Genomic DNA, 25,383 nt, shown 5'->3' with positions numbered 1-25,383 from the left:
GGTTAAAAGAGAAGATGTTTCAGACCTCATTGATAAATTAAAGATCAATATGTCACCGGGCCCTGATGGCATCCACCCAAGGGTTATTAAGGAATTGAAGAATGAAGTTGCAGATCTCTTGACTAAGGTATGCAACTTGTCTCTCAAAACGGCCATGGTGCCAGAAGATTGGAGGATAGCAAATGTCACGCCTATTTTTAAAAAGGGAAAGACGGGGGACCCGGGAAACTATAGGCCGGTCAGCCTAACATCCATGCCGGGTAAGATGGTGGAATGCCTCATCAAAGATAGGATCTCAAAACACATAGACGAACAGGCCTTGCTGAGGGAGAGTCAGCATGGCTTCTGTAAGGGTAAGTCTTGCCTCACCAACCTTATAGAATTCTTTGAAAAGGTCAACAGGCATGTGGATGCGGGAGAACCCGTGGACATTATATATCTGGACTTTCAGAAGGCGTTTGACACGGTCCCTCACCAAAGGCTACTGAAAAAACTCCACAGTCAGGGAATTAGAGGACAGGTCCTCTCGTGGATTGAGAACTGGTTGGAGGCCAGGAAGCAGAGAGTGGGTGTCAATGGGCAATTTTCACAATGGAGAGAGGTGAAAAGCGGTGTGCCCCAAGGATCTGTCCTGGGACCGGTGCTTTTCAACCTCTTCATAAATGACCTGGAGACAGGGTTGAGCAGTGAAGTGGCTAAGTTTGCAGACGACACCAAACTTTTCCGAGTGGTAAAGACCAGAAGTGATTGTGAGGAGCTCCAGAAGGATCTCTCCAGACTGGCAGAGTGGGCAGCAAAATGGCAGATGCGCTTCAATGTCAGTAAGTGTAAAGTCATGCACATTGGGGCAAAAAATCAAAACTTTAGATATAGGCTGATGGGTTCTGAGCTGTCTGTGACAGATCAGGAGAGAGATCTTGGGGTGGTGGTGGACAGGTCAATGAAAGTGTCGACCCAATGTGCGGCGTCAGTGAAGAAGGCCAATTCTATGCTTGGGATCATTAGGAAGGGTATTGAGAACAAAACGGTTAGTATTATAATGCCGTTGTACAAATCGATGGTAAGGCCACACCTGGAGTATTGTGTCCAGTTCTGGTCGCCGCATCTCAAAAAAGACATAGTGGAAATGGAAAAGGTGCAAAAGAGAGCGACTAAGATGATTACGGGGCTGGGGCACCTTCCTTATGAGGAAAGGCTACGGCGTTTGGGCCTCTTCAGCCTAGAAAAGAGACGCTTGAGGGGGGACATGATTGAGACATACAAAATTATGCAGGGGATGGACAGAGTGGATAGGGAGATGCTCTTTACACTCTCACATAATACCAGAACCAGGGGACATCCACTAAAATTGAGTGTTGGGCGGGTTAGGACAGACAAAAGAAAATATTTCTTTACTCAGTGCGTGGTCGGTCTGTGGAACTCCTTGCCACAGGATGTGGTGCTGGCGTCTAGCCTAGACGCCTTTAAAAGGGGATTGGACGAGTTTCTGGAGGAAAAATCCATTATGGGGTATAAGCCATGATGTGTATGCGCAACCTCCTGATTTTAGGAATGGGTTAAGTCAGAATGCCAGATGTAGGGGAGAGCACCAGGATGAGGTCTCTTGTTATCTGGTGTGCTCCCTGGGGCATTTGGTGGGCCGCTGTGAGATACAGGAAGCTGGACTAGATGGGCCTATGGTCTGATCCAGTGGGGCTGTTCTTATGTTCTTATGTTCTTATGTTGAGAAATGCTGAACTAGAGGGACACACAGCCTTGGCTTGCAATAAAACTGCAAAGACACCATTGGCTGTGAATCTCAGAGCACATAAAAAGACCCCTGCATGAAAGCCATGTTTGTTGTTCCCTTGTCTGCTCCAACCTTATATAGAATGGTTCTCAAACTTTTTAGCACTGGAATCAGTAGCATACCTGGGGGGGTAAGGGGGCAAATGCCTTGGGCGCCATGCTGGGGGGTGGCGCTGCACCACCATCCATCCCCACACGGCACCTCCCCCGTGACACCCAGGGTCTTTCACCGAGAGGCGTTCAGAGGGCGAGGGAAGTAGCACACTGCCTCCCAAACCCTCCAGAGGCCTTGTGAGGGCCTCAGAGGGCCAAACAAAACCAAATCTGGTTTCACAGAGGACACCAAAAGCGACATTTTAATGCCCTTAGAAGGCCACCCAGAAGTAGGTTTTTTTTACCCCCCCCCCAGAGGCCTTTACATGCTCCCTCCCTGGGCCTCCAAAAAGGAGGCAGGGGGTGGCAGCCCGCTGGGAGGGTTGCAGCTCAGCATGGAGGAAGTGGCAGCCTGAGATCTTGGCTCTGGGTGCTACCAGGGCCAAGATCACTACTGTCTAGGATCCACTTTTTTAAATGACACTATGTCCCCACTATGTCCCAAATGGACCCAACTAGCTTTACAAGACTTTTAAATACATCTAGAAAGAAATACTATTTTATTTATTTACAAGTGATATTTTATTTATGTATTTATTATTTGCAAAAAGACTTGATCCATTTCTTATAATGAGGCAGCCTTAATGAATAACCTCAAGGCTAGAGAGGCTTAGTGATGTGACCCAGCCTTCACCTGCCCCCACTGCCTGTCACTGACAGACTTGGGGGAAAAAACACACCAGAAAAAACATGTTCAAACATTTATCTCCCTCTATTTTCACAAGCTTGCAAACTGCAGGAGCTCAGCTCCTTTGCAGGGCAATTTGCAGCTGTCTGATTTTTGAATAGGCTTGGGGCTTGAAGCAATTAGCTGATTTTTCCATCACCCATTTTCTCATTGGGGTCTCTGTGAAATCTGTCAGAAATCAGGTCATGACCCAAGTGGGTCCCAACCCACTGATAATCACTGAAGTAGGGAGTGCGGAGTTTTTTTGGCTATCATAAGAACATAAGAAGAGCCCCCCTGGATCAGGCCAAAGGTCCATCTAGTCCAGCTTCCTGTAGCTCACAGTGGCCCACCAAATGCCCCAGGGAGCACACAGGACAACAGACACAACCTGTGTCCCGGTGCCCTCCCCCTGCATCTGGCAATCAGAGCCAACCTGCCTCTAAAACCAAGAGCTTCCACATACCTACTGTGACTTGTAACCCGTAATGAAGTTCTCCTCCAGAAATTTGTTCAATCCCCTCTTAAAGGCATCTAAGCAAGATGCCATCACTACTTCCTGTGGCAAGGAGTTCCACAAACTAATTACATGCTGGGTAAAGAAATATGAAACTGAGGGAAATTTCACACCTCTGCTTCACACCACTTGCTCACTCCCCTGCTACCGGTGCAGCTGGATTTATGTGGAAGTACCTGGATTGTGACCACTTCCTAGCAGTGTTTTGAATGTCAGTGAAGAGCTTGGATTTCTCAGTGATGACCTCATACCTTCTTCCCTTTCTCCCTCCCTCCACCTGCACATTTTCACTGATCAGGTGCGCTCCAGAGAGTCTGAAGACACGCACTTTCTCACACGCCAGTGACACGTGGATGTTTGGAGTGACACTCTGGGAGATGTTCACCTATGGGCAGGAACCTTGGGTTGGCCTTAATGGCAGTCAGGTACAGTTGCAAAAAGAGGGTCTGCTGTACAATTTATGTTATGAACATATACTGGGGGGGGGGAAGGGGGAGATGCTGGCTCTGCATTGCTCCCTGTCATTAAGCTTCTGGTTCGCACTCCAGAAGTTTGCCAACACCGGCCAGTCTCAGCTTGTCCTGAGTCCTTCTTTCTTTGCCTAGATTTTGCACAAGATTGACAAGGAGGGTGAGCGACTGACCCGTCCAGAGGACTGTCCCCAGGACATCTACAATGTTATGTTGCAGTGCTGGGCGCACAAGCCAGAGGACCGACCCACCTTTGTGGCCCTGCGTGACTTCCTGCTGGAGGTATCAGCTGACTGGAGGGGGCAAAGCTGTGGCAGTGGGGATGGGTGCTGACTGTGTACATCAGGGAACTCACATACAAGTGCATCCAAGGTACCTGGGATGTAAGTGAGTTATAGCTCAATGCTATGCATGTGTACTCAGAAGTAAGTTTGATTGAGTTCAGTGTGACCTACTGCCAGGTAAGGGTGCATAGGATTGCAGCCTTAGATAAAACTGGACTAACCTCAGATTCTCAGGTGCTGACTTTAGGACAGCAACCTGGTAAATATCCAGTTCTAGGGAAGAACCAAGTGTTGTTGTCACAAAAACAAGAGTCCTCTGGTGCTTAAAGACTAAAGCAACCCACCAGCCAGGGAAGCGCTTGTCCCTGCTCCTCTGAGGGGCGGGGAGGGGGGAAGGCAGCAATGCGATTCCCAGGATTGCGCTGCTGCCAAGGAGTTGTTTTCGCTTACCTACTGGACTGCGGGCCTCCAGGGGGGTGCAGAGAGCCCCACAGATGCCTCCGAAGGGCTCCACAAGCCTCCAGAACAGTGAAAAACACAATCGAAACCACTTCTAGTTTCAGAATACAGAAGTATTCAGTCTGAACACTTGGGATGCAGATGAATGTAGTGGCGTAACTAGAGGGGGTGCAAAGCACTAAGTCTTGCAGATGCCTGAACATGCTGTGCAAGCAGTCCGTCCCCCTCCACTTCGAAGCCTTTCCCTGCAGTGGGAACAAAACGGAGGCAGAACACCTCCGTTTTGCTCCCACTGCTGGGAATGGCTCTGAAGGGAGGGGTCACTTGTATGGCGCATTCAGGTGCCTGCAAAACTTAGTGCTTTGCACCCCCTCTAGTTACGCCTCTGGATGTACCTCCAACAGGAGAGGGTCTGCTAAAGAAGCACATTCCTAGTGTTTTGGTCAACTGTAGAATTCTCTTTCCGGTTTAGGCTCAAGGGAAACAGGCTCTTTTGCTTGCTTGCTTTCTTGTTTGCTTAAACAATCTGTCGCCCACCTGTTCTCCTGTTGGGCTCAAGGCAGATTGAAAACATGGTTTGGAAAAAAATAGTTTCTATGACTCAAAATATAGAAAAACAAAACAGTCAGTCCAGACACAATGAGAAGGGGGAGGGGGAAGAGAGAAAAAATCAAAGGAGGTTAGAGAAAGTCTGCTAAAACCAACCAGTCTTCAGTCTCCTCCTGGACGCTGGTAGAGAGGTCATCAGTGGTACCTGACACAGGAGGGAATCCCACAGGGAGGGGGCCACCAAGAAGTGACTCTCATGTGTGCCCACAAGCTGCACCTAAGACCCCCAATGGGACCCTCCCCAATTGAACTTAGGAGAAAGTCGTGCATCTGTAGGAAGGCACCTTGGCTTTAAACCATTTAAGGGTGCGATTCTAACTTCTGCTGGAACAGGCAGGGTGACTGAGCTGTGCTGAATCCAGCGCAAGGCAGATACGGGCTGGGTTGCCACTCAAAGTAAGGGAATTTTATTTCCCTTACCCTGTGTCGCATACCAGCCAAGCCTATGGGGCAACTTGGATCTGCACCCATGATTTCATGGGTACAGATCCAAGCAGCCTGTCTAACGCTGATCGGGTTGGGGACAGGGATTAGGATCTGGCCTGCAATGGCGCAGCTGGTCCCACTCCCCTCCTGGGCCCAATCTGCCTCCCAGGCTGCCCTCTGCCTGCCCAAAATTGCCCCTTCCCCGCCTCTGTTACACCCTCCTGCCACCCTCTCCCACCCCCTGTGCCAGCCTGCCTAGGCCAGCATGAACTTACCCTGTCCAGGTGCAGTTCCTGCGTTGCTAGACTAGCGCACATCCTCTCACTGCCTAGCCTGCTCCCAAGTAGCCGCGAACATGCTTCACAGCATGTTTGTGACACTCGGGAGCCAGTGCACGGGACTTGCACCAGCTCAGGGGTAAGTCTGAATTGTGCTGCCTGTCTGACTTTAAAGTCCGAACCAGCACCTTGAATCACCACCACAAAAGAACCCACAACCCATGCCGTTGACACAGTACAGGTGTAGCTCGTACATTTGTCAACTTGGCAGCATCTGGCTCCAACTGAAGTGTCTTCAGGGTCCCCCTCCATACTAGAGCGCATTAATAATAATAATAATAATAATAATAATAATAATAATAATAATAATAATAATAATAATAATAATAATAAAACTTTATTTATATCCCGCCCTTCTCCCCGAAGGGACCCAGGGTGGCTTACAACATATTAAAAACAGATTAAAAACATAATTTAACTGCAAATAAAAACATATTAAAAACACATTAATAAATACCCATAAAAACCGTAGTCAGATAAAAAGTCAGATAAAAAGAGCAAAACGCAGCAAATCATAGAGGAATCAGGCCTGTAAAAATACTAAAAGATATAGAAAAGATGTTTAAAAAGGCCATGAACTCAGAAGGCTTCTTTAAACAAAAAGGTCTTCAGGCCCCGCCGAAAAGTCTCAAGAGAGGGAGCCATTCTAAAAATCAAGGGGAAGGGAGTTCCATAATGTTGGTGCCACTACTGAGAAGGCCCTATTTCTTGCCGCCGCCCCACGTACCTCCTTAGGCGGCGGCACTTGTAAAAAGGCCTTCTCTGATGACCTAAGAGGACGAGCCGGATTGTACGGAAGTAGGCGATCTCTGAGATACCCTACTTGCAATCCAAATGAGAGGTGACAAAGACATGGATGTCCAAAGCCAGAACTGCCTAAAACAGAAATGGGTGTAGTTGTGGCACTAGTCAGAGCCGGAAAAGGGCCACAGCTCTCACGTCAAGATCTCGGAACAGCTCTGAGCTCCCAAACCACAAACCCAATCCTTTGAAGGGAGTGTGACCGTGTCCAGGGCAGGCAACACACCGTTGCCAAGAAGCAGTTTGTAGCAAAGGCTGTTTGACACAAGTCTGACAGGAGGTTCTTGTGCTGTCACCAAGCAACCTTCCCACAACAGAGTAATTTTTTGTCTTCAAAAAAGCCTTAGATCTTTTTTTCCTCTCCAAATAAGATTCCAAATCAGTTTGTAAATGCATAAATAGACCAACCAGTGTCAAAAACATGCTTTAGAAAATGGGTTAGTGGTGTGGGAAATGAGCTGCTGACAAATATGTAATATGTTTCAATTAGTTTTGTGGGATATTAAAATGGTATTGCTGTCCGAGGCCTTCTTCCCCTCCCTGTATTTTCTGGTTTTGTCTCTCAAGCCCTTATATCAATTCACCCTTTGAAGATGGAGTTTTGCTGCTGGTTTATTTTTATTTTATTTTTATTATATACTATTTTGGGTATATTACGTTCAGATCAGTTCATTATTTTCAGAGCTGTGGCTGATTTCCTATGAATAGTTTAGCCCAGGGGTGCCCAAACCGTGGCCCTGGGGCCACTTGCAGCCCTTGAGGACTCCCAACGCGGCCCTCAAGGAGCCCCCAGTCTCCAATGAGCCTCTGTCCCTCCAGAGATTTGTTGGAGCCCACATTGGCCTGACACAACTGCTCTCAGCGTGAGGGCGACTGTTTGACCTCTCGCATGAGCTCTGGGATGAGGACTCCCACCACTGCTTGCTGTTTCATGTCTGATGCAACAGTGGCAGCAAAGGAAAGGCCAGCCTTGCTTTTTGCAAGGCCTTTTATAGGCCTTGAGCTATTGCAAGACTTTCATTCATTCATATAAGTTCATCTTTAATATATTAATTTATGTAAACTTATGTATTCAAATTTTTAAATGTAAATTAATTCTCCCCCTCCCCCCGACACAGTGTCAGAGAGATGTGGCCCTCCTGCCAAAAACTTTGGACACCCCTGGTTTAACCCATGACATACAGGGGAACTTTTAATCTTGAAACGGAGCTTAACAGTCATTTTGAGAGTGGCTCTCGCCAGTAGCATAGCTAAGGGAGGTGGTAAGTATTGCACGTGCCGTTAACATGCTGTGTAACCAGCCCCTCCCGCTCTCTGTCAGAATCATTTTGGGCAGCAACAGCAACTGCCAGGATGGCTCTGATGGCAAGTAGGAGGGGCTGGTTATACAGCACCTTACAACATCTGCAATACTTACCACCCCCTGTACCTGCGCTGCTGGCTCTCACCCACATCTTTTTGGCCACCCTGCATACAGTTGATTGGGCCTAATGCACCAGTACCATCTCAAGTAAGAAATGACACTGTGACTGGCCTGCTGAAATGTGCTAGCACTGTGTGAACTAATGAAAAGGAGCAAGTGTGTCTGCTGCCCAGGGCAAACTTGCCGCACAGGCCCCTGTCCCAGTGCAAGGCATGTCTGTTTTGAAAACCTGAAGGCTTTTTTGCTGGTATTTGGTTTTTTGAGATTCTTTCAGTTTAACTTTCTTGCATGTCTCTGAGCTAGTGTAGCTCAGTGGCTGCAGGACTACCTCATCTCTGCCATGAACTGACCAAGTGGCCTTGGGCAAGGCACTACCTCTCAGCCTTAGTCTTTCCCACTTGCAATAGGGGGGTAATATGTTTGTACTTTCCTTGAAGGGTTGCTGTAAGATTAGCATCAAGGTTAGACACATGGAGCACTTTGCACAGAAAGTGTTATACAAATCCTAATTGATGTATGCTTATAGCCGATATGGCTGTAGGGGGTGTTTGTGTGTGTGCTCCTGTTCTCTGCGCTCTGGAGACCAAATTCCCTGACTCCTAGTCTCATTGATGTCCATGGCCAGTAGCCTGCTGAGATACGTAGTTCAAGGAAGACAGCCCGTTCTGTGAACTGCACTGTTTGGGGGGCCAAAAGTGACATGATCAGAACCTGACCTATACTGTGGCCTCCTTGTGTTGCTCAGACCTGTTCTGCAAGGCAGTGGCTCGACTTGGAGTGGATGGGGGTGTGTGCTGGCATTGCAGCTCATCACCAAGGTCTTGGCAAGCCTTCACTTCACTGCTCCTCTCCATTCCTCCTCCAGGCTCAGCCCACGGACATGTGTGCCCTACAGGACTTTGAAGAGCCAGACAAGCTCCACATCCAGATGAATGACATCATCACGGTCATCGAGGGCAGGTATCATTTGGGAAGACCGGGGCTGGGATGGGTTGGAAGTGTGGCCAGCTTCCACTTACGGGCAAGAAAGGCCCACAGCCTCACGTGCAGTTTCCTCCATTTCTGCAGAGTCTTGCAGGTCCAAAAGCTGAAGTGTCAAGAGTGGAACTCCCCTTGCCATTTTCTTCTTGTCAAAGTAAACATGGGAACTTCCCCAATTGAATCAAGGGTGCCAAGAGTGTCAGCCTGAATCAAGGGTGCCAGGGGTGTCAGCCTGGGAATATGCCATTTTGGTTTAAGGGTGACTATCCGCTTTCAGCTCGCAGTGTAGACCTGGGTATACCTGAACACTTCTCTCCTTTCTGTCTCTTTTCCATCCCTAAAATGGAAATGTGACTGTTGCAAGAGAAAGATTGCAAACCCAAAGCAAGAGGGTTCCAGCAGCAGGCAGGCAGGATCTGGGAGTCCCCCATTCAGTTCCAGTCATTGCCACAGACTTGCCGTGTGGCCTTGGTCAAGTGACATGTCTGCTAACTTTAGTTCCCCATTCATGAAATGAGCTTGCTTTGAGGGGCCATGCAGTGGAGATTGCAAAGCACTCTTCAGATTAAGAATATGCTGTATCTTGATATTAATATGAGTTGTCTTATGATACTAATATAAGCCTGGGCACATGAATCTATGGGGCTAAATTTTCATTGGAAGGGAGCAAAAAAGGTGAATGTGGCACACATGAGATCTATTTACTTTTGGGGAGTCTTTGATAGATTTATTCTGAACTTGGCTTTGTGAAGTCCTGCTGAGATCTTCTGCTTTAGGCTCTCCCATGGAGCTCCTGCCTTGCAGCCTCCACGTCTCCCAAGAGGCCAGGGCCTGCTCCCTTCCAGTCCACGACCCGTGCAGAAACCTGCTTCCTAAGCCCCCGACAGGCTCCCGAGTGGCCGCTTTCCCTTGCCAGGGCCCCTCCACCCTCCCTCCACTGAGTCACTTCCCTGGGCATGATTTTTGCCCTGGCTTGCGTACCCGTAAAGTGCTCGCAGTCACACATACACGCCCCCGCCCCCACTGCCACTCCCTGCCACCCACGCTTATCTGATCTGCCTGCCAGCGGAGGAGCCAGCCCTACTAGTCTGGGAATGGTTTGCCCAGGAGAGTGAGCAACAGGAGAGGGACCGCCTGCTGAAGCAACAGCATGTCCAGCATGGCAGCAGTCAGAGCTTGGAAGAATTGGGGAGAGGGAGAGAGAAGGACCACTTGCAGGCTAACTAGGCTGACCCCCCTCCCACATAAACACCTCTTTAACTCATGAAATATCGACACACCTGATCATGAAGATAAGCAGTTCTCCAAGCTCCAACCATTTCCTCCATAGGTGAGCTTGCTGACTAGCTCAGAGTGTCCCTGGTGTGGCCATGAAATCCTCAGGCAAGCCACAATCTTTCAGGCGCAGTTCCCCATGTGCAGAATGGGAACGATTCTGGCCCACCTTGAAAGGGCAAAAAGCAAAGAAACAACCTTGCTGAATAAGCCCAAAGACCCATCTGGTGCCTTCTACAAAGAGGCCACCGAGATGTCCCCAGGAAGCCCACAAGCAGGGGAGGGAAGCAATGGCCCCCACAGTGCTGTTGTCTTCAGATAACTGGTATTCAGAGATACAGTGCTTCTGAGCCTGGAGGTTCTACGTAGCTACTTTGGCTCATAGCCATCAGCAACTGTGCACATCCACTCTAAACCCCTTTTAAAGTTAATTAAGTGAGGAGCCATCACCACAGTGGATAAATGTATTGGGTCAGGAAGTTTTTTCTTTTGCCTGTCCTGCAATTGCTACCCCCCCCCCATTCTACCAGGTGAACCAAGGTTCTAGTAGTGGGAAAGATTAAAAGAGTAGATCTCAAGCATGTGTGTGACAAGTTGTAACCTACTCGCAGGGCCAATCATAAGAACATAAGAACAGCCCCACTGGATCAGGCCACAGACCCATCCAGTCCAGCCTCCTGCATCCCAACAAACGCCCCAGGGAGCACACCTGACAACAAGAGACCTGCATCCCGGTGCCCTCCCCTGCATCTGACATCTTTGCTGCCTCCGCACACTTTCATCGACCCGTCCACCACCACCCCAAGATCTCTCTCCTGATCTGTCACAGACAGCTCAGGACCCATCAGCCTATATGTGAAGTTTTGATTTTTTGCCCCAATATGCATGACTTTACACTTACTTACATTGTTCAGAATGGATTCAGAACAATCAGAATTGTTCTACCTCCCCCACACACCTACTTTCTGCCCCAGCTTGTTTGAAGGCCTTAGTAGTGGAACAAAAAGCGCAGGAGAGTTTTGGGCTCAAATTTGGGAGAGATATAGAGACGTTCAGGGAAGAGCACCCTGCCTTTGCCAAGTGTTCCTCGCCTGACTTCAGACAAGTTAATCTCATCCTGCCCCCAGTCCATAGCACAGGCTACATTTGGCAGGGAGGGGAGGGGGAGGCACCAGGGAAATTTTCTGTGATGGTGTCCCCTTGCTCTTGCTTTAATGGAGGGCACTTGCTTTAAGGGAGGGCACCAGGATGAGGTCTGTTGTTATCTGGTGTGCTCCCTGGGGCATTTGGTGGGCCGATATGAGATACAGGAAGCTGGACTAGATGGGCCTATGGCCTGATCCAGTGGGGCTGTTCTTATGTTCTTAACTACAATTCCCAGGAGGCCTTGTAGGTCTTCTTGTTGTCTGGTGTGCTCCCTGGGGCATTTGGTGGGCCGCTGTGAGATACAGGAAGCTGGACTAGATGGGCCTATGGCCTGATCCAGTGGGGCTGTTCTTATGTTCTCTTTTCAGTGACGATATCTGGCTGGGAGAAGAGGGATACTCAGGCCACCTTTTCCCTCAGAAGCTCTGTGTCTGACAAATAGTTTAGGACCAAAGTGTGGAATTCCAACACCTTTATAAGAAAGCAGCTAGGGGGGCATAACTGGATCAGGGTCATGGAGAAGGGGCATTGACTCCCCAGCTTACACCATCTGGTGCCCCGAAGCTGCTGTGAGGGAGAAAACTTGCAGGCTCAAAAGTTTCCCCTCTGTGGCTAATACCAGCTTGAGAAATCAGTTTAGATCAGTTTAGATCAGGGCTGAGTTTAGATCAGGGCTGAGACTCAAGGGAACTGTGCCATAGACTGTTCTGCTGTGTGCCACGGTCCTGATCCAAATCCTGCTCCCTGACAGTGAATCAGGTACCACATCATGAGTCTGACACTCACCCTCAGTCTTGCCATCTTAATGGCCTTGTTGTTGTGAAGTCCCAGGCAGTAAAAACTGTAGAGCGCTGGGCAAGTGGACCGGGCTGCTCTTAGCATTGTCATCATTTTTGCAGTCCCATCAGTACACGTGGAGGTTTGCAGAGGGACATGAACAAAGAGACCCTGGTCTCTGCCCCAGTGAACTTACAGTCTGCTTTTGCAAAGGTAGAGGAAGGCCAAAGTCACAAGGGCAGCTAATAGAGAGAGGCGGTTCTGTGGAAGTGATAGGTCCCTCATGATAGCTTCATGATAACTAGGGCCTGAGGGGTTAAGCTTCAATGTGCTGACCTTTATCGGGGGATTTGGAAGAGTCTTGGGGGGCCTACCATAACTCAGTGGTGGAGCACCTGCTTTGCAAGTCACAGATCCCAGATGCAGTCCCTGGCACTTCCTGGTTAAAGGACCGGATGGCAGGCGGCGAGAGTGACTCCTGAGCCTAGGCTCTGGAAGGGATACTTCTGAGTCAGTGGCACTGCTGGGCCACGCAAACCCAAGGCAGAAAGCAACGTTGTGTATTCCTACGGAGAGAGGAAGAGAGAGCGCGCCTCCTTACGCTGGTCCCAGTGCCAGGGTGGGATCATGCCAGGGCCAAAGCAGGCATGGGAAAAACACAGCTTTGAGAAAGGCGGCCAAGAGGAGGGAGGAGTGGTGGGCAAGGAATGGGTCTGCACCCTTCTCCTTGCAGTTGGCTCTCCGCCAAGGTTGCCTGTGTGTGTGCACACGCCTGAGCAGCCTCTGCCTTGGCTTTCTGACCTGATCAGAAACCTGAAATGGGGCAGTGAGGGGCCAGCCCTGAGGACCTCTACCCAACAACCCATTGCAGAGCTTCTACCAGGCATTCTGCTCTCTCCCTCCCTCTTGCCTCTCTGCAAGGCATGCACTCTCTTAGTCACCACTGCCGAGCCATGCATCAGGGCAGGATTGTGTGTCTTCAGGGACCGGCTTTTGCTCCCGCCTGCCCAGCAATGACTGGATGACTCTTGCTCGGGGCCGGGCAGGCACTCTTAATTGCAGGGAGGTGGCTTGTAACTGGAGTCAGGGACGAGGGTGGATGCACACCCCCACCCACATGACATCATCGCTCTGCTGAGTGACAGACGGGGCTGAGCACATCCAGTGCTTCCCTGCAAGCTACCTCTTTCCACCAGCTCTCCAAGGTGGAATCAGACCTGCCTGCTTGCTCTGTGCTGGCATTGAGGATGGCTTGAGAATCTGGTGAAGAGCTCTCCTGGGAGACCCAACGTAGGTGTTGCTTGTACCTGATGGGCTTGAGGGGGGACAGTCTGATTTATGGCCCATGGGGATTTTATTTAAAGGGAAGGTTCTACAGGATTTTCCGTATTGTACTGCTAGATGGTCTGGTCCTTGTTTTGGTCATTAAAGGCAGCTGCAGGTGGATATGTACATAGAACTTGAAAGCAGAAGTTCTGGGTTTGAGCTCTGCTGTGGGGATTTGTTGATGCCTGGCCTCAGTTTCTGCTTGGCATCAGTTTGACCATCTATTAATTGTCCCAGTGCTTTAGTAGAGAAGATGGTGAATGCAGTTATGATTCACTCAATAGCAGAACAACAGCAGCAGAGGGTTTATCTGTATGGGCTTTTTTTCTTCATCTTATGGATTCAGGATCTATGGGCAGCACAGCACCTGTTCACAGGTGTTGCCAAAAGAAGTAGTGATGGCATCTTGCTTAGATGCCTTTAAGAGGGGATTGGACAAATTTCTGGAGGAAAAGTTCATCACAGGTTAGAAGTCATAGTAGGCATGTGCAAGCTCTTGGTTTGAGAGGCAGGCTGCCTCTGATTGCCAGATGCAGGGGAGGGCACTGGGACGCAGGTTGTGTCTGTTGTCTTGTATGCTCCCTCGGGCATTTGGTGGGCCACCATGAGATACGGGAAGCTGGACTAGATGGGCTTTTGGCCTGATCCAGCGGGGCTGATCTTATGTTCACAGCCTGCCTGCGTTGTGGCAGATATGGAAAAAAGTACACTGAGCATGGGCTGTCCTAAAGGACACTGGTGTTGGAGGTGGAAAATCTAAGTGGCACTTTCACTCATTAGTGCTGGGCATAGTCCACTGGGAAGAGCTCCTGCATATCTGTTGATTTCAATGAGTCTTGTGCAGAATTTCCTGCTAGACTGTGCCACATGGACCAGACCTTGCTCATCTCCCACTCAGCTGCTTTTACCAGAGGACTACTGCATCCTCTGGATATGTGCCAGTCAAAGGCAACCCTGTATTGGACGGTTGCATCCATTCTTTTTGCGTCCCAGACATTTGTGTCTCAAATGTATGTATATTTATATTAGATGTACTTTTATTTTTTTTTAATGCAAAGATAGGGCTAGGGTCAGGACTGGGATAAGAGGCTTAGGATATATAACATGGGGTTTAGGGTGATGGGCTGACCTGGTCATGGAGCAGGATAAGTGTCACTGATTGTGGCGGTTACTCTGCTTTGTGTGGTTTTATGTGATCGCTGGAGGAAACAATTTTATCGCACTCCTTGGCATAGCCTGGAAACAGATGGGGCAGCAGAGCCTTCACGCCATCACTTTGCCTTATGACCAGCTCCGCCACTGCCTGGATTCACTGTGTCCAGCATCAGTCTTGGGCTGAGTGAATTCACTGGTACAAATGATGTCATTAGTAGGCATTGCCTTCTGTAATAATTGTGATAGGAGGGGCCTAAGAAGTGCTGGCACTTGGACTGGTGTCTCTTTGGAGGTCCTGCAGGGTTCTTCATGAGCACAACGGAAGAGAGCAACACTGGTTAACTTGCATACTTCAGTGGCCATCACTTTTCCAGTATATGAGGTTCAGAAACTGATTTACAATTGTATGCCCTCAGCAACAGATGCCCTCAGCATCCACGGGGCATCTGTTTCCTGGAACCCTCACAGATGCCAAAATCCACAGATAACAGGATCCACAGGTGGGCCCTTAGAGGACCTCTGGATTCTACTGGAGGGCACCTCCGGTCAAGTCTGGAGGGTACAGGTCAGTCTTCCAGATGCAGGTCAGGGACCCACATTGAGTGGAATCTGCGGGTCCCAAACCCATGGATAAGGAGTGCCGACTACTGCTGAAACAGAGACGCCTGCGTTGGCTCGGTCATGTCGTGAGAATGGATGATGGCCGGATCGCAAAGGATCTCCTCTATGGAGAACTCGTGCAAGGAAAGCGCCCTACAGGTAGACCACAGCTGCGATACAAGGACATCTGCAAGAGGGATCTGAAGGCCTTAGGGATGGACCTCAACAAGTGGGAAACCCTGGCCTCTGAGCGGCCCGCTTGGAGGCAGGCTGCGATACAAGGACATCTGCAAGAGGGATCTGAAGGCCTTAGGGATGGACCTCAACAAGTGGGAAACCCTGGCCTCTGAGCGGCCCGCTTGGAGGCAGGCTGTGCAGCATGGCCTTTCCCAGTTTGAAGAGACACTTTGCCAACAGTCTGAGGCTAAGAGGCAAAGAAGGAAGGCCCATAGCCAGGGAGACAGACCAGGGACAGACTGCACTTGCTCCCGGTGTGGAAGGGATTGTCACTCCCGGATTGGCCTTTTCAGCCACACTAGACGCTGTTCCAGAACCACCTTCCAGAGCGCGATACCAGAGTCTTTCGAGACTGAAGGTTGCCAATACAATATAATTTTCAAGCTTCCCATATCTAAGAATAAACTGGATCATCTCTCCTGGTGGTCTAGTCCTGGCCAGCAAATATCAGCTCCAAATAGGAATATTTATTCATTTAGGTGATGTATATCCTGTAGTCCCCCCACCTAACCGGTGCTTCGAGGGGGGTAGCGACATTGATCTGAGCTTGGCATGGCCTCCTCTGAGTGGGAGCTGCTCCCGAGGTCTCCTGAGCACCTCACCCGGCAGGCGCAGTTGGGAAGTGACTGTGAGGCCTTCTGCCTTCTAGGTGGGTGCTCTGCCACTCAGCCAAGGCCCCTCCCATCTGACTTTGACCCCGGTACAGAAATGGCCAGACAGCGGGTTGACTGCAGGGCTTCCAAGCATCGTCACTACGCCAGGCACCAGGCCCCATGACAGCATAACCCTGCTGACAAGGGTGATGAATGTGTTATGTATCAGACCTCGATTATATAACGTGCTTTCGGCCATTGTCTCTCTGAAGGGACTTAATCCATTTGCATTAGTAATCAACACTGTTCTCTCTGCCTTTGAATGATCGCTATTATCACTTACTATTTGTCATATTTACATTCCTCTGCTGCCACCCCCCCTTTCCGCGCAGTATTCCAGTATATGTTGGGAGGGTGTCTTTTTCCCCTCTCCTCCCCCACTCCCAGGAATGGGCCATACCAAATAGGTAGCTTTCCTCATTTTTCCTTAACGGCACAATCCTATGCATGACTACTCAGAATTAAGTTCCATTGTGTTCAGTGAGACTTACTCCCAGGAAAGTGCACATAGGATTGAGGCCAAAGCAAACTCCCTCCATGTACCCGTGAATTAACTGACAGTCACATATATACTCTTCTTTGCCCTGTGCAGCTAACCCTGGCCCCATTCACCCTAGCGCAGGGCCACATCTAGCCCACCACAAGATTTTATCTGGCCCACAGCAACTTGTTTGGTTTTTTTTTGTTGTCAGAGCATTTGCTAATGTTTGACCTTTTTACTAACTAATCATTTCTCAGTTTAAGCATTCATTCATTTAAATTTCATTCATTTATAAAACTGATTTTTTGGGGGGGGGACAGGACACCACGAAAATGTGTAAAATATGTGATGTGGCTCTTGTACTGAAAAGTCTGGAGATCCTACCCTAGCGTAATTCTTTGTGATAGACACCTTTGCTCACTTATTTTATTAAGACTCAAAGTGACATTCACCCAGAATTCAGCATTTTCACTTTCCTCACTGTCCTCCTGTGTTCCTTCAAGCACTGGTATGTCATGATCTTTGATAAACAGGCCTTCCAGGTGTGGCCAGATTGTGCTATCTCATCTTACCAGCACTGAGAAATGGGCTGGGATGTGGTTGGAGAAAGGTGTGTGACCTTAGCAAAACTTGCCCTGTCCCTTCTCACCAACATTATTGACCTTGCAATGACTTTTAAAAAGCATGAATGAATTTGAGAAGGTTTTCCCCATCTCTGGAGGAAGTTTTGAAAAGTGCCAAGCCAGGTATGTCAGTTTCACTGTACTTCTCCTAACTAGATGCCCTCCTGTAGGGGACCAATTTCAACCTTGCCACTTACACCAATGTTTTTTCAGATTGGCCAGAGGATTAAGGGCTACTCTGTGGTGTGTATGTATGCTTATTCTTGGATTATTGCAGTCCACTGTAAACTCCCTCAGGATCATTTAGTCAGAAAGCGGAATATAAATCCTATACAACAAATAAATCATTACTGTCCTGTCTAACATTGGTCCACATGCCCTTTAAAAAAACTTTTAAAAAAAAATTTCTCCAAAGGAAAATGTTGAACTGGACAGATCGATGAACGTAGCAGCACATGGTCTGGAGCATTTGACCTTATGTGCAATCCTCATGAGCCTATTGGCACACTTTCCAGACCCCCTGTGCACACCCATGGCCCCAGGGTAGTGCCAGTTGCCATGTTTACACCAGCTCGTTCAGGACTTTGTCCAGGACATGCTCTGCAGGCAGGAGTTTTGCGTACGAGGTCCGGCTTCAAAATTCCAAGTGCTGATATACATAATGAGAAACAGGAGGTGATCTCTGGGGTGTTGTGTAAAATATACTTGTACTTTAAATGTAGTAGAATCAGTAATGTAACCGGGGGACAGCAGCTCAGTAAGTACAGCAGACACAGCAATGCGCAGTGCTGCCCTGAATGGCTCCGGGGGCAAGTGGGAGGGGCTGCTTACATGGCACATCGCGGTGCCTGCTGTACTTACTACGCTGACCCCCCCCCTTTGACTGCACTACTGAGTAGACCCATTACTTATCATGAGAATGGGGACCATGCAAGAATATGTGTGTAGGAGAAGTTCCTCACTGTGAGACGATGACTTGGTTGCCCCTGGAGCCCCAAGCAGGTGTTCTGGCTGGCTGAAGGAGGGCCGTCTCCTGAAGTCACCCAGTGAGTCACTCGCACCGGGCTGGCTCTGCCCTTTTCCTGTTTACCTTCTCGATGAGTCTCCTTTCTGTGCCAACTGATTACTCAGTGAGGAGAGGGAGGGGGCCCCAGTCAGAGTTGGAGCCACTGCCTCCTCCCTTGTGAATGCAGCACTTCGCGCCCTCCAGTTGTACTGGGCTGAACAGCACCAAATTCCCCATCTTTGGTCACAGAGAACCGTCCTTACGCCCTGAGCTTTCAGATCCTTAAACCAGAACCGGGAGGCTGGATGCGCTTTAAACACTGCAAACAAACCACAGGCTTAGAGTGTGCAAGGCAAGCCCCCAGGATTCATAAGAAGGGCTTTGTGCAGCTGAGAAAGGTGTGGAAACAGACAGCCAAAAAGACCGGGTTTGAAAGGTTTTCCCTTCAAGGGAAAGGCCAGAGGATCTGGGGCTTTTCAGATTAGAAAAAGATGACTGGGTGTGGGGTACATAAAAACCTAAGAACAGCCCCACTGGATCAGGCCATAGGCCCATCTAATCCAGCTTCCTGTATCTCACAGCGGCCCACCAAATGCACCAGGGAGCACACCAGATAACAAGAGACCTCATCCTGGTGCCCTCCCTTGCATCTGACATTCTGACATAACCCATTTCTAAAATCAGGAGGTTCTACATGCACATCATGGCTTGTAACCCGTAATGGATTTTTCCTCCAGAAACTTGTCCAATCCCCTTTTAAAGGTGTCCAGGCTTTAACATAAGAACAGCCCCACTGGATCAGGCCATAGGCCCATCTAGTCCAGCTTCCTGTATCTCACAGCGGCCCACCAAATGTCCCAGAGAGCACACCAGATCACAAGAGACCTGCATCCTGGTGCCCTCCCTTGTCAGCTGAACATAAGAACAGCCCCACTGGATCAGGCCATAGGCCCACCTAATCCAGCTTCCTGTATCTCACAGCGGCCCACCAAATGTCCCAGAGACCACACCAGATCACAAGAGACTTGCATCCTGGTGCCCTCCCTTGTCAGCTGAACATAAGAACAGCCCCACTGGATCAGGCCATAGGCCCACCTAGTCCAGCTTCCTGTATCTCACAGCGGCCCACCAAATGCCCCAGGGAGCACACCAGATAACAAGAGACCTCATCCTGGTGCCCTCCCTTGCATCTGACATTCTGACATAGCCCATTTCTAAAATCAGGAGGTTGCACATACACATCATGGCTTGTAACCCATAATGGATTACTCAAGGTATGCCTGAGAAGTCTAAAACCGTGCCTGGTGTGATACGTTTTGGATTAGATAAGAGGGAAATGTTTCTGCCTCATATAAAGAAAAAGAAAGTATGTCTTGGCACAAGCCTTAACTAATACAATGTAGTAATTGGTGCGAATTCGGGTAGCTTTAGAAGGGGATAAGCCGGATTCAGGGAGGACAAGTCCATTGCCAAGGCACAGAACCTCCAGCTACAGAGGCAGTGGGTTGGGAACCCCAGAAGAGAATTCAAGCCCTGCTTGTGGACGACCTGGTCGGCCGTTGTGCGAAACAGAATGCCAGGTTCCCTGTGTCTTGGGCAAGATCCTGCAGAACCCTTCGTAGTAGACGTGGGTGAGTCACAGCCACCCAGGAAGTGCCTTGTCCTGAGTCAGACCCTTGGTCTGTCCAACTTGAATTGTTATCACTGACTGGCAGTAGCTCTCCAGGGTTCAGGCAGGAGCTGTTCTCTGTCCTACCTGGAGATGCTGCCAGGGATTGAACTTGAGGAGCCTTCTGATGCTGTGCTGATCAGGTGCTCTTCTGTACCTGGGAGCTGTAGTCACAGCCCCTCCCTGGGAGCCACCCTGAGCGTCACACTGCAGCCTCTGATCCCTGTTCGTTTTTAACAGTCCGCCCCCTTTCTCTTCTCTCAGATATTTTTAAGATGGCACCTTCAGTACTCCACCTTAGATTGGGATGCAGTCCCGTTGAGGGTTGTGGACCACCTGGTGACAATTGCTGGCCTGGAGTTCTCTTGGCAGCTCAGTCATTGCTGTGGGAGGCAGAAAGAGGCCTCTTGGTTTGTGAAAGGGTCAGAGAAAAGACTCCTCTGGAAATGAGCAGGACTGTCTCTCTGTTGCAGATATTGATATATGCTAAGTAGGGCCTTTCTTATGCCTAAATAATCTCACAATGACAGTGTTGGAAGGAGCTGTGTCTAGAGACTTATGAAACTGAGGCTGCAATCCTAACCACACTTTCCTGAGAGTGAGTCCCGCTGAACAAAATAGGACTTACTTCTGAGTAGACCTGGTTAGGATTGTGCCCTGAGAATGATGTGGCATTTTCCTGCCTCATATGCTTCTAAGACCATCAGGGTTCATTCTGCAAAATTGACTGGCAGCAGATTCAGGGTAGGGAAGAGAGGGAAGTCTTCACACAGGGTGGTGTTAGAGTCTGAAATTGGCTGCTGCCAAATGTGGTGGTGACCAGCTGAACCAAAGGGGCTCCCTTGCTCAGAGGAAGCAGATCACTGAATGAAGTCCAAGACCCACCATATCGAAGTGCCTCAAGGTGGATCCAGGAGAGGGCAGATTCCATGGAGCAGCATGGGGAAGGCTTTCCATCTTTTGCAAATGCATGTTCAAGATTTCTTTTGGTTTTGGTGGAAGTTAGAGGTGCCTGCAGCTCTCAGCGCTTTGCTTCAACGGACTTAGCTGTTGTTTTTTTAATATTTTGTTCCTGATGGTTTCCAAATAGCATTATGAAGACGGGGGGGGGAGCAGAAGTTTGCTAATTCAGAACATTCTCCTTTCACTGCTAAGTGCTCCTGAGTAAACCCAGAAAAGAGCTGCCCCCCTTTGCCAGAGATCCTGAGGATTTGTGTGGTTGCTAGACCCCATGTTTATCAAGAGGGGGCTTTTTCCTTTCCCTGCCCACTCTTTCTGGGTGCCACTCATTCTTTGATGCTTCCATTTATTCTTGTTGGCATCCTTCAGTCTCGGAAGCCTATGGTGTCACGCTCTGAATGGTGGTTCTGGAACAGAGTGTCCTCTCCAGTGCGCGAAGCCTGGGTAAAGAAGGTCTGGAGGATAGACTGTTACCCATGCAGCAAATCCCCCCTCTCCACGTCGCTGAAATGGTCCAATGGAAAGGCAGAGGCCAGTACGGTTGGTTCCAGCGGCGTCCGCAGGAGTTGCCAGAACATGACTATGTTCAGCCATGAACTGCCTCAGGGACTCCGGCTCCGGATTTTGCCTGGAGGTTGACTCCTGAAGCCTTTTCCCTAACTGGATGTAGCCACAAGGCAGTGGAGGTTTGGGATCAGAGTTTTCCTTCTCTCAGATGAGCTGCCTTCCCAGGCTGACAAGTCCCATCTACCCGGTGGCTGTTTAGTCGCCTCTTACGACAAGTACAGCCAAACTGAGGGCCTATTCTTATCCCCAGCCCCCAGGGGAACCATTTATTCTAACTGCCCCCAAATTTATCTCCCTGCTCCCTTCCAACCCCGTCCCCCTCCTTCCACCTCTTGCAGTGGCATTTGCAAACAGTGGAATGCTGTTCTGCTGTGTTATAAACGCCTCTGCCCCCCCCCCCGTGTTCCGGCCAATGGACCATCAGTCATCCATGAGGTGGCCTTTCTGGTGTCAGACCTTTGTTCCCTCTGAGTGGCAGCAGCTCTCCAGGGTTTCAGACCTGTTTGGCTTCCCAGCCTTGCCTTGGGCAGCAGAGCTTGAATTTGCCACCTTCTGCATACAGAGCAGCTGCTGCATCGCCAAGCTGTAGCCCATCCCCAAGCCTTAAGGGACTCTGCTGGAGTGCTGGTGAAGGCCCAGGCTGGGGAAGGCTGCGATGAGCCTTTGGCAGGCGCAGCAGGTGTAGCCCCTCAGCCCTGGGACGGACCTCCGGGCCTCAGGTCCTCTAGGCAGGAGCTCTAGTTGCTCCTCACATACTGGGGAACCAGATAGACTGGAAAGTGCCATCTCGAGACATTTGTGTCCTCTTTTCCTCCCGATCTGCTTCCACTCCTCATCTGTGCTGCTTTGGAGGCTTGAAGTCACCTTCTCCGCCATGGCCTAGCAAGTCTCCCCTCCCACTTCGAAGCCTTTTCCAGCCCCCTTCATCTCACCTTGCTTGCTCTTTTGTTCTGTCCTCTGTCTCTGCCATTGCTCTGTTCTTCCAACTCTTCTGTCGGCATTTCGGCCCTCCCTCTGCCCTGCTTTTGCCTTCAATTGCAAGGCCTCTAGACCAAGAGCCACCCCGCTTTTCTGATCCTTGCAGCTCCCAACCTGCTATTTGTGTTAGTGGTAGTTGTCCACAGTGGTTGTCTGTCCTGGAAACGAGACCTTCTCCAACTCATGAACGGACTGGGACGGAGCCAGGCGTCCTGGGGAGTTGTGGGGCAGCCAGGGTCTACTCTATGCTCAGGAATTTGCAGGCGCTTGGGCAACACTCCCTCCTTTTCCTCCCCCATCCCCAGCTGTGTGAATGTCTTGTTTTGCTTGGTTTGGTCCTGGTAACCTGGCCCCTTTTTGTTCCCTAGGGCTGAGAATTATTGGTGGCGGGGTCAGAATAAGCGGACCTTGAAGGTGGGCCAGTTCCCACGCAACACGGTGACCTCGGTGGCGGGGCTGTCAGCCCACGACATCAGCCAGCCGCTCAAAAACAGCTTCATCCACACAGGCCATGGAGACACCAACCCCCAGCAGTGTTGGGGTTTCCCTGATAAGATTGACGAGTAAGCACTCTGGTCACTTCTCCATCTTTGCTCTCTTCTTGATTCCTTGCTCTCTGGGTCCCCTGCAAATTACACACAGGTCCTTAGGAGATGCAACAGGGCCTGAGACCATCAGCTCCTTGAGCTGACGCAAGTTTTGGAGCACTTCCCCAGAGACCAGTGATCAGGGTCATCCGACTTCTGTGCTAATTGCCCAACTGTCCTTCTGATCAAGAAATAGCTGTGCAGGGGTTGGCTGCTTCTGGGTGATAAAGGGCCAGCAGCTGGTGTGGTGTAATACTGCAGTTCTGTGGGTTCTGTGTAATGCTGCAGTGGGTTGAAAACCCACTCAGTTAGACACAGAATTTTGCCTCCTGCAAACCTTTGCATTTACAAGAAAAGCAAACTTCTAGCTCTTGTGGTGGTAAAGAAATGCTGCAAGTGTATGTGCAAAATCTCGGAAGCCAGGGCCGGGAGATGGAAAAAGTTTCCCAGAAGTTGGGGGCAGAGTTTCAGTGTCTTATGTGGCTCTTTGCCCCTTCCCATGCAAGCAAAGCCAATATAAGTTATGCAAACTAGTAAAAATGGCCCAACATACTATGCAAATTAAGCACAATTTGTACAGGCTGCTGAAAAGCACTTTATGTGAGATAGAATATGGGCTGCACACTCAGCTGTGGCCACGAGTAAAGCAGTGTGCAGGTTTTATGGGGTAGAGCCATCCCAGGTGCAGTCTTTTGGGCAATGTAGAGCTGAGACATTGAAGACCTGTGTCATAAGGACCAGGCCACATTCTGCTTGCAAATGTGTGTCAATGGATCCCAATGACCTCTTTTCAAAACAGCTGCAGCTTTTCCCTATTCAAGAAGGAAAGACCTTTGAGTGTTCTGTGGCACACATTTTTGCCTGTAAGGTGTTCTTCACTTCCAAAGTGGGCACATAGTTCTCCATGTTCCACTGGTGCATTGCTTGCTGTATCCTTTCCAGAAAGTATGATTTCTCTCTTAAAGCACTTGCATGCCTGGGTGCCCATTTTCACTGTGGTCCAGCTATGATAATCGAGGCTTCCCAGAAGGAGCAGCTATAGCCAAATGTGATGTGTCTTTTGTGTTACCCAGTGTAACCCAGTGGAGCCTCCAGAATTCTACCTTTGTAGAATTGTGTGTGTGTGTCATCAGCCCTCTATTCTGTACCGGCAGCAGCGCACGTGGGCTGAGTGAGGCCACTGTGTACTCCTGCAGCTAGCAAAGTGTACCAGCACTGCCCTTCTCCTGCACAGGTGCCAGACCTTGGCCAACTCTCCTTGCTCTGTTGCAGAGGTGCCCAGGAACACCTACTATTTGGCTGGGATTTAAGGAACAGCCCACTGGACTTCAGACAAGGCCAAGTGGGTGAGGGTTGGCCATGGAGCAAGAAGGGCTGAAATGCCTGGCAGAGAGAGTGAAGAGTCTGGACCAGAGTAATCTCCCAGATTGCTGTCCTTTATTGGCTTGGCAGGATCTTTGCTCTTTGATGCTGGGCTGCCTGTCTGGCTTGACTGTTGCTTTCTGCTGCCACTTTGAGGTAGCTGGAGATAAGGAGGGGATTCACAGTCTCCTGGGGACCAAGCTTGCACAGCTTCTGTGTGCTGGTCAGCTAGCTGACTAGCACGAAGGCTGACTAGGTTGCAGAAGTAAGCCCCTACTGTGCTCCCACAAAATGATGTATAGATGACAGTTGACTGTGATGGAGCTTAGTTCAGAGTAGGATTGGGCTGCACATAAATCAGCATTAGGAAGTGGGAAAAAGTTACCCGGAGGGGGTAACTGACTTTTCTCTCTTTCTTCTTGCAGGCTGTACCTGGGAAATCCCATGGACCCTCCAGATGTCCTAGGTGTGGACTTAAATGCAGCTAGGCCTACACAGCTTCCAGGAAGGGCAAAAAGTAAGACGTTCTCCCTACCTGCTTTTTTACCCTCACCCCTCTCCTAGGCTGTGCTATAACCTGCCCAAGTCAGCCTGCAGGTAAAGAGAACTACAAGACCCAGCATGCCTTTCTTCTGTGCTGTTGTATGCTGGATGTTGCAGTTTCCAGTGGCCACGCTGCAGCTGCACCACTGCTATATAAGAATTTGAGCCTGTGTGGTGCTTGGCACATTCCCAGAGGAGTTAGGAAATGCTTGAATGGCTTGGAGAGCATCTGGGGGTGTGTTTTTTTTTGGGGGGTGGGCTGCTGTTGGCTACTGAACAGCTGCTTGGATTTTCACCTTTTTTTTCTGTATTCTTTCCAAGTACCTGCCTTTCTGTCTGGTTCCTTCTCTGTGGGTGATTCTGAGCAGGGAGTGCTTGCACGCCTTGCATGGTGACGGCACTTTTTGAAGGACTCCAGCAGGGAGGCTCTGCCTCACCTGTCTCCCCACCCACTGCATGTCCCTGCTTCTCAGAAACCATTTTCAGGCAGGTTATTGCATCAGCCCATAGCCACAAGCAAAG

At 49.7% G+C, this 25,383-nt stretch overlaps 1 protein-coding gene across 4 annotated transcripts in view; it reads left to right on the top strand.

Annotated features, from left to right (window-relative positions):
* The window catches only part of TNK2 (tyrosine kinase non receptor 2), an 86,148-nt gene that overhangs the window by 49,734 nt on the left and 11,031 nt on the right, over window positions 1-25,383 (top strand). For all 4 annotated transcript variants that reach the window (XM_066619502.1, XM_066619503.1, XM_066619504.1 and 1 more), the window contains exons 7-11: window positions 3,424-3,550; window positions 3,731-3,877; window positions 8,801-8,895; window positions 22,738-22,932; window positions 24,744-24,835. In XM_066619502.1, the coding sequence (XP_066475599.1) occupies window positions 3,424-3,550; window positions 3,731-3,877; window positions 8,801-8,895; window positions 22,738-22,932; window positions 24,744-24,835 (656 nt within the window). The remainder of the gene's footprint in view (window positions 1-3,423; window positions 3,551-3,730; window positions 3,878-8,800; window positions 8,896-22,737; window positions 22,933-24,743; window positions 24,836-25,383) is intronic.

The sequence above is a fragment of the Tiliqua scincoides genome, chromosome 3, assembly GCF_035046505.1.
Source record: "Tiliqua scincoides isolate rTilSci1 chromosome 3, rTilSci1.hap2, whole genome shotgun sequence".
NCBI classification, from domain to species: Eukaryota; Metazoa; Chordata; class Lepidosauria; order Squamata; family Scincidae; genus Tiliqua; species Tiliqua scincoides.
Note: the sequence above shows the minus strand (reverse complement) of the source record. Positions and strands in the feature narration are given on the sequence as shown.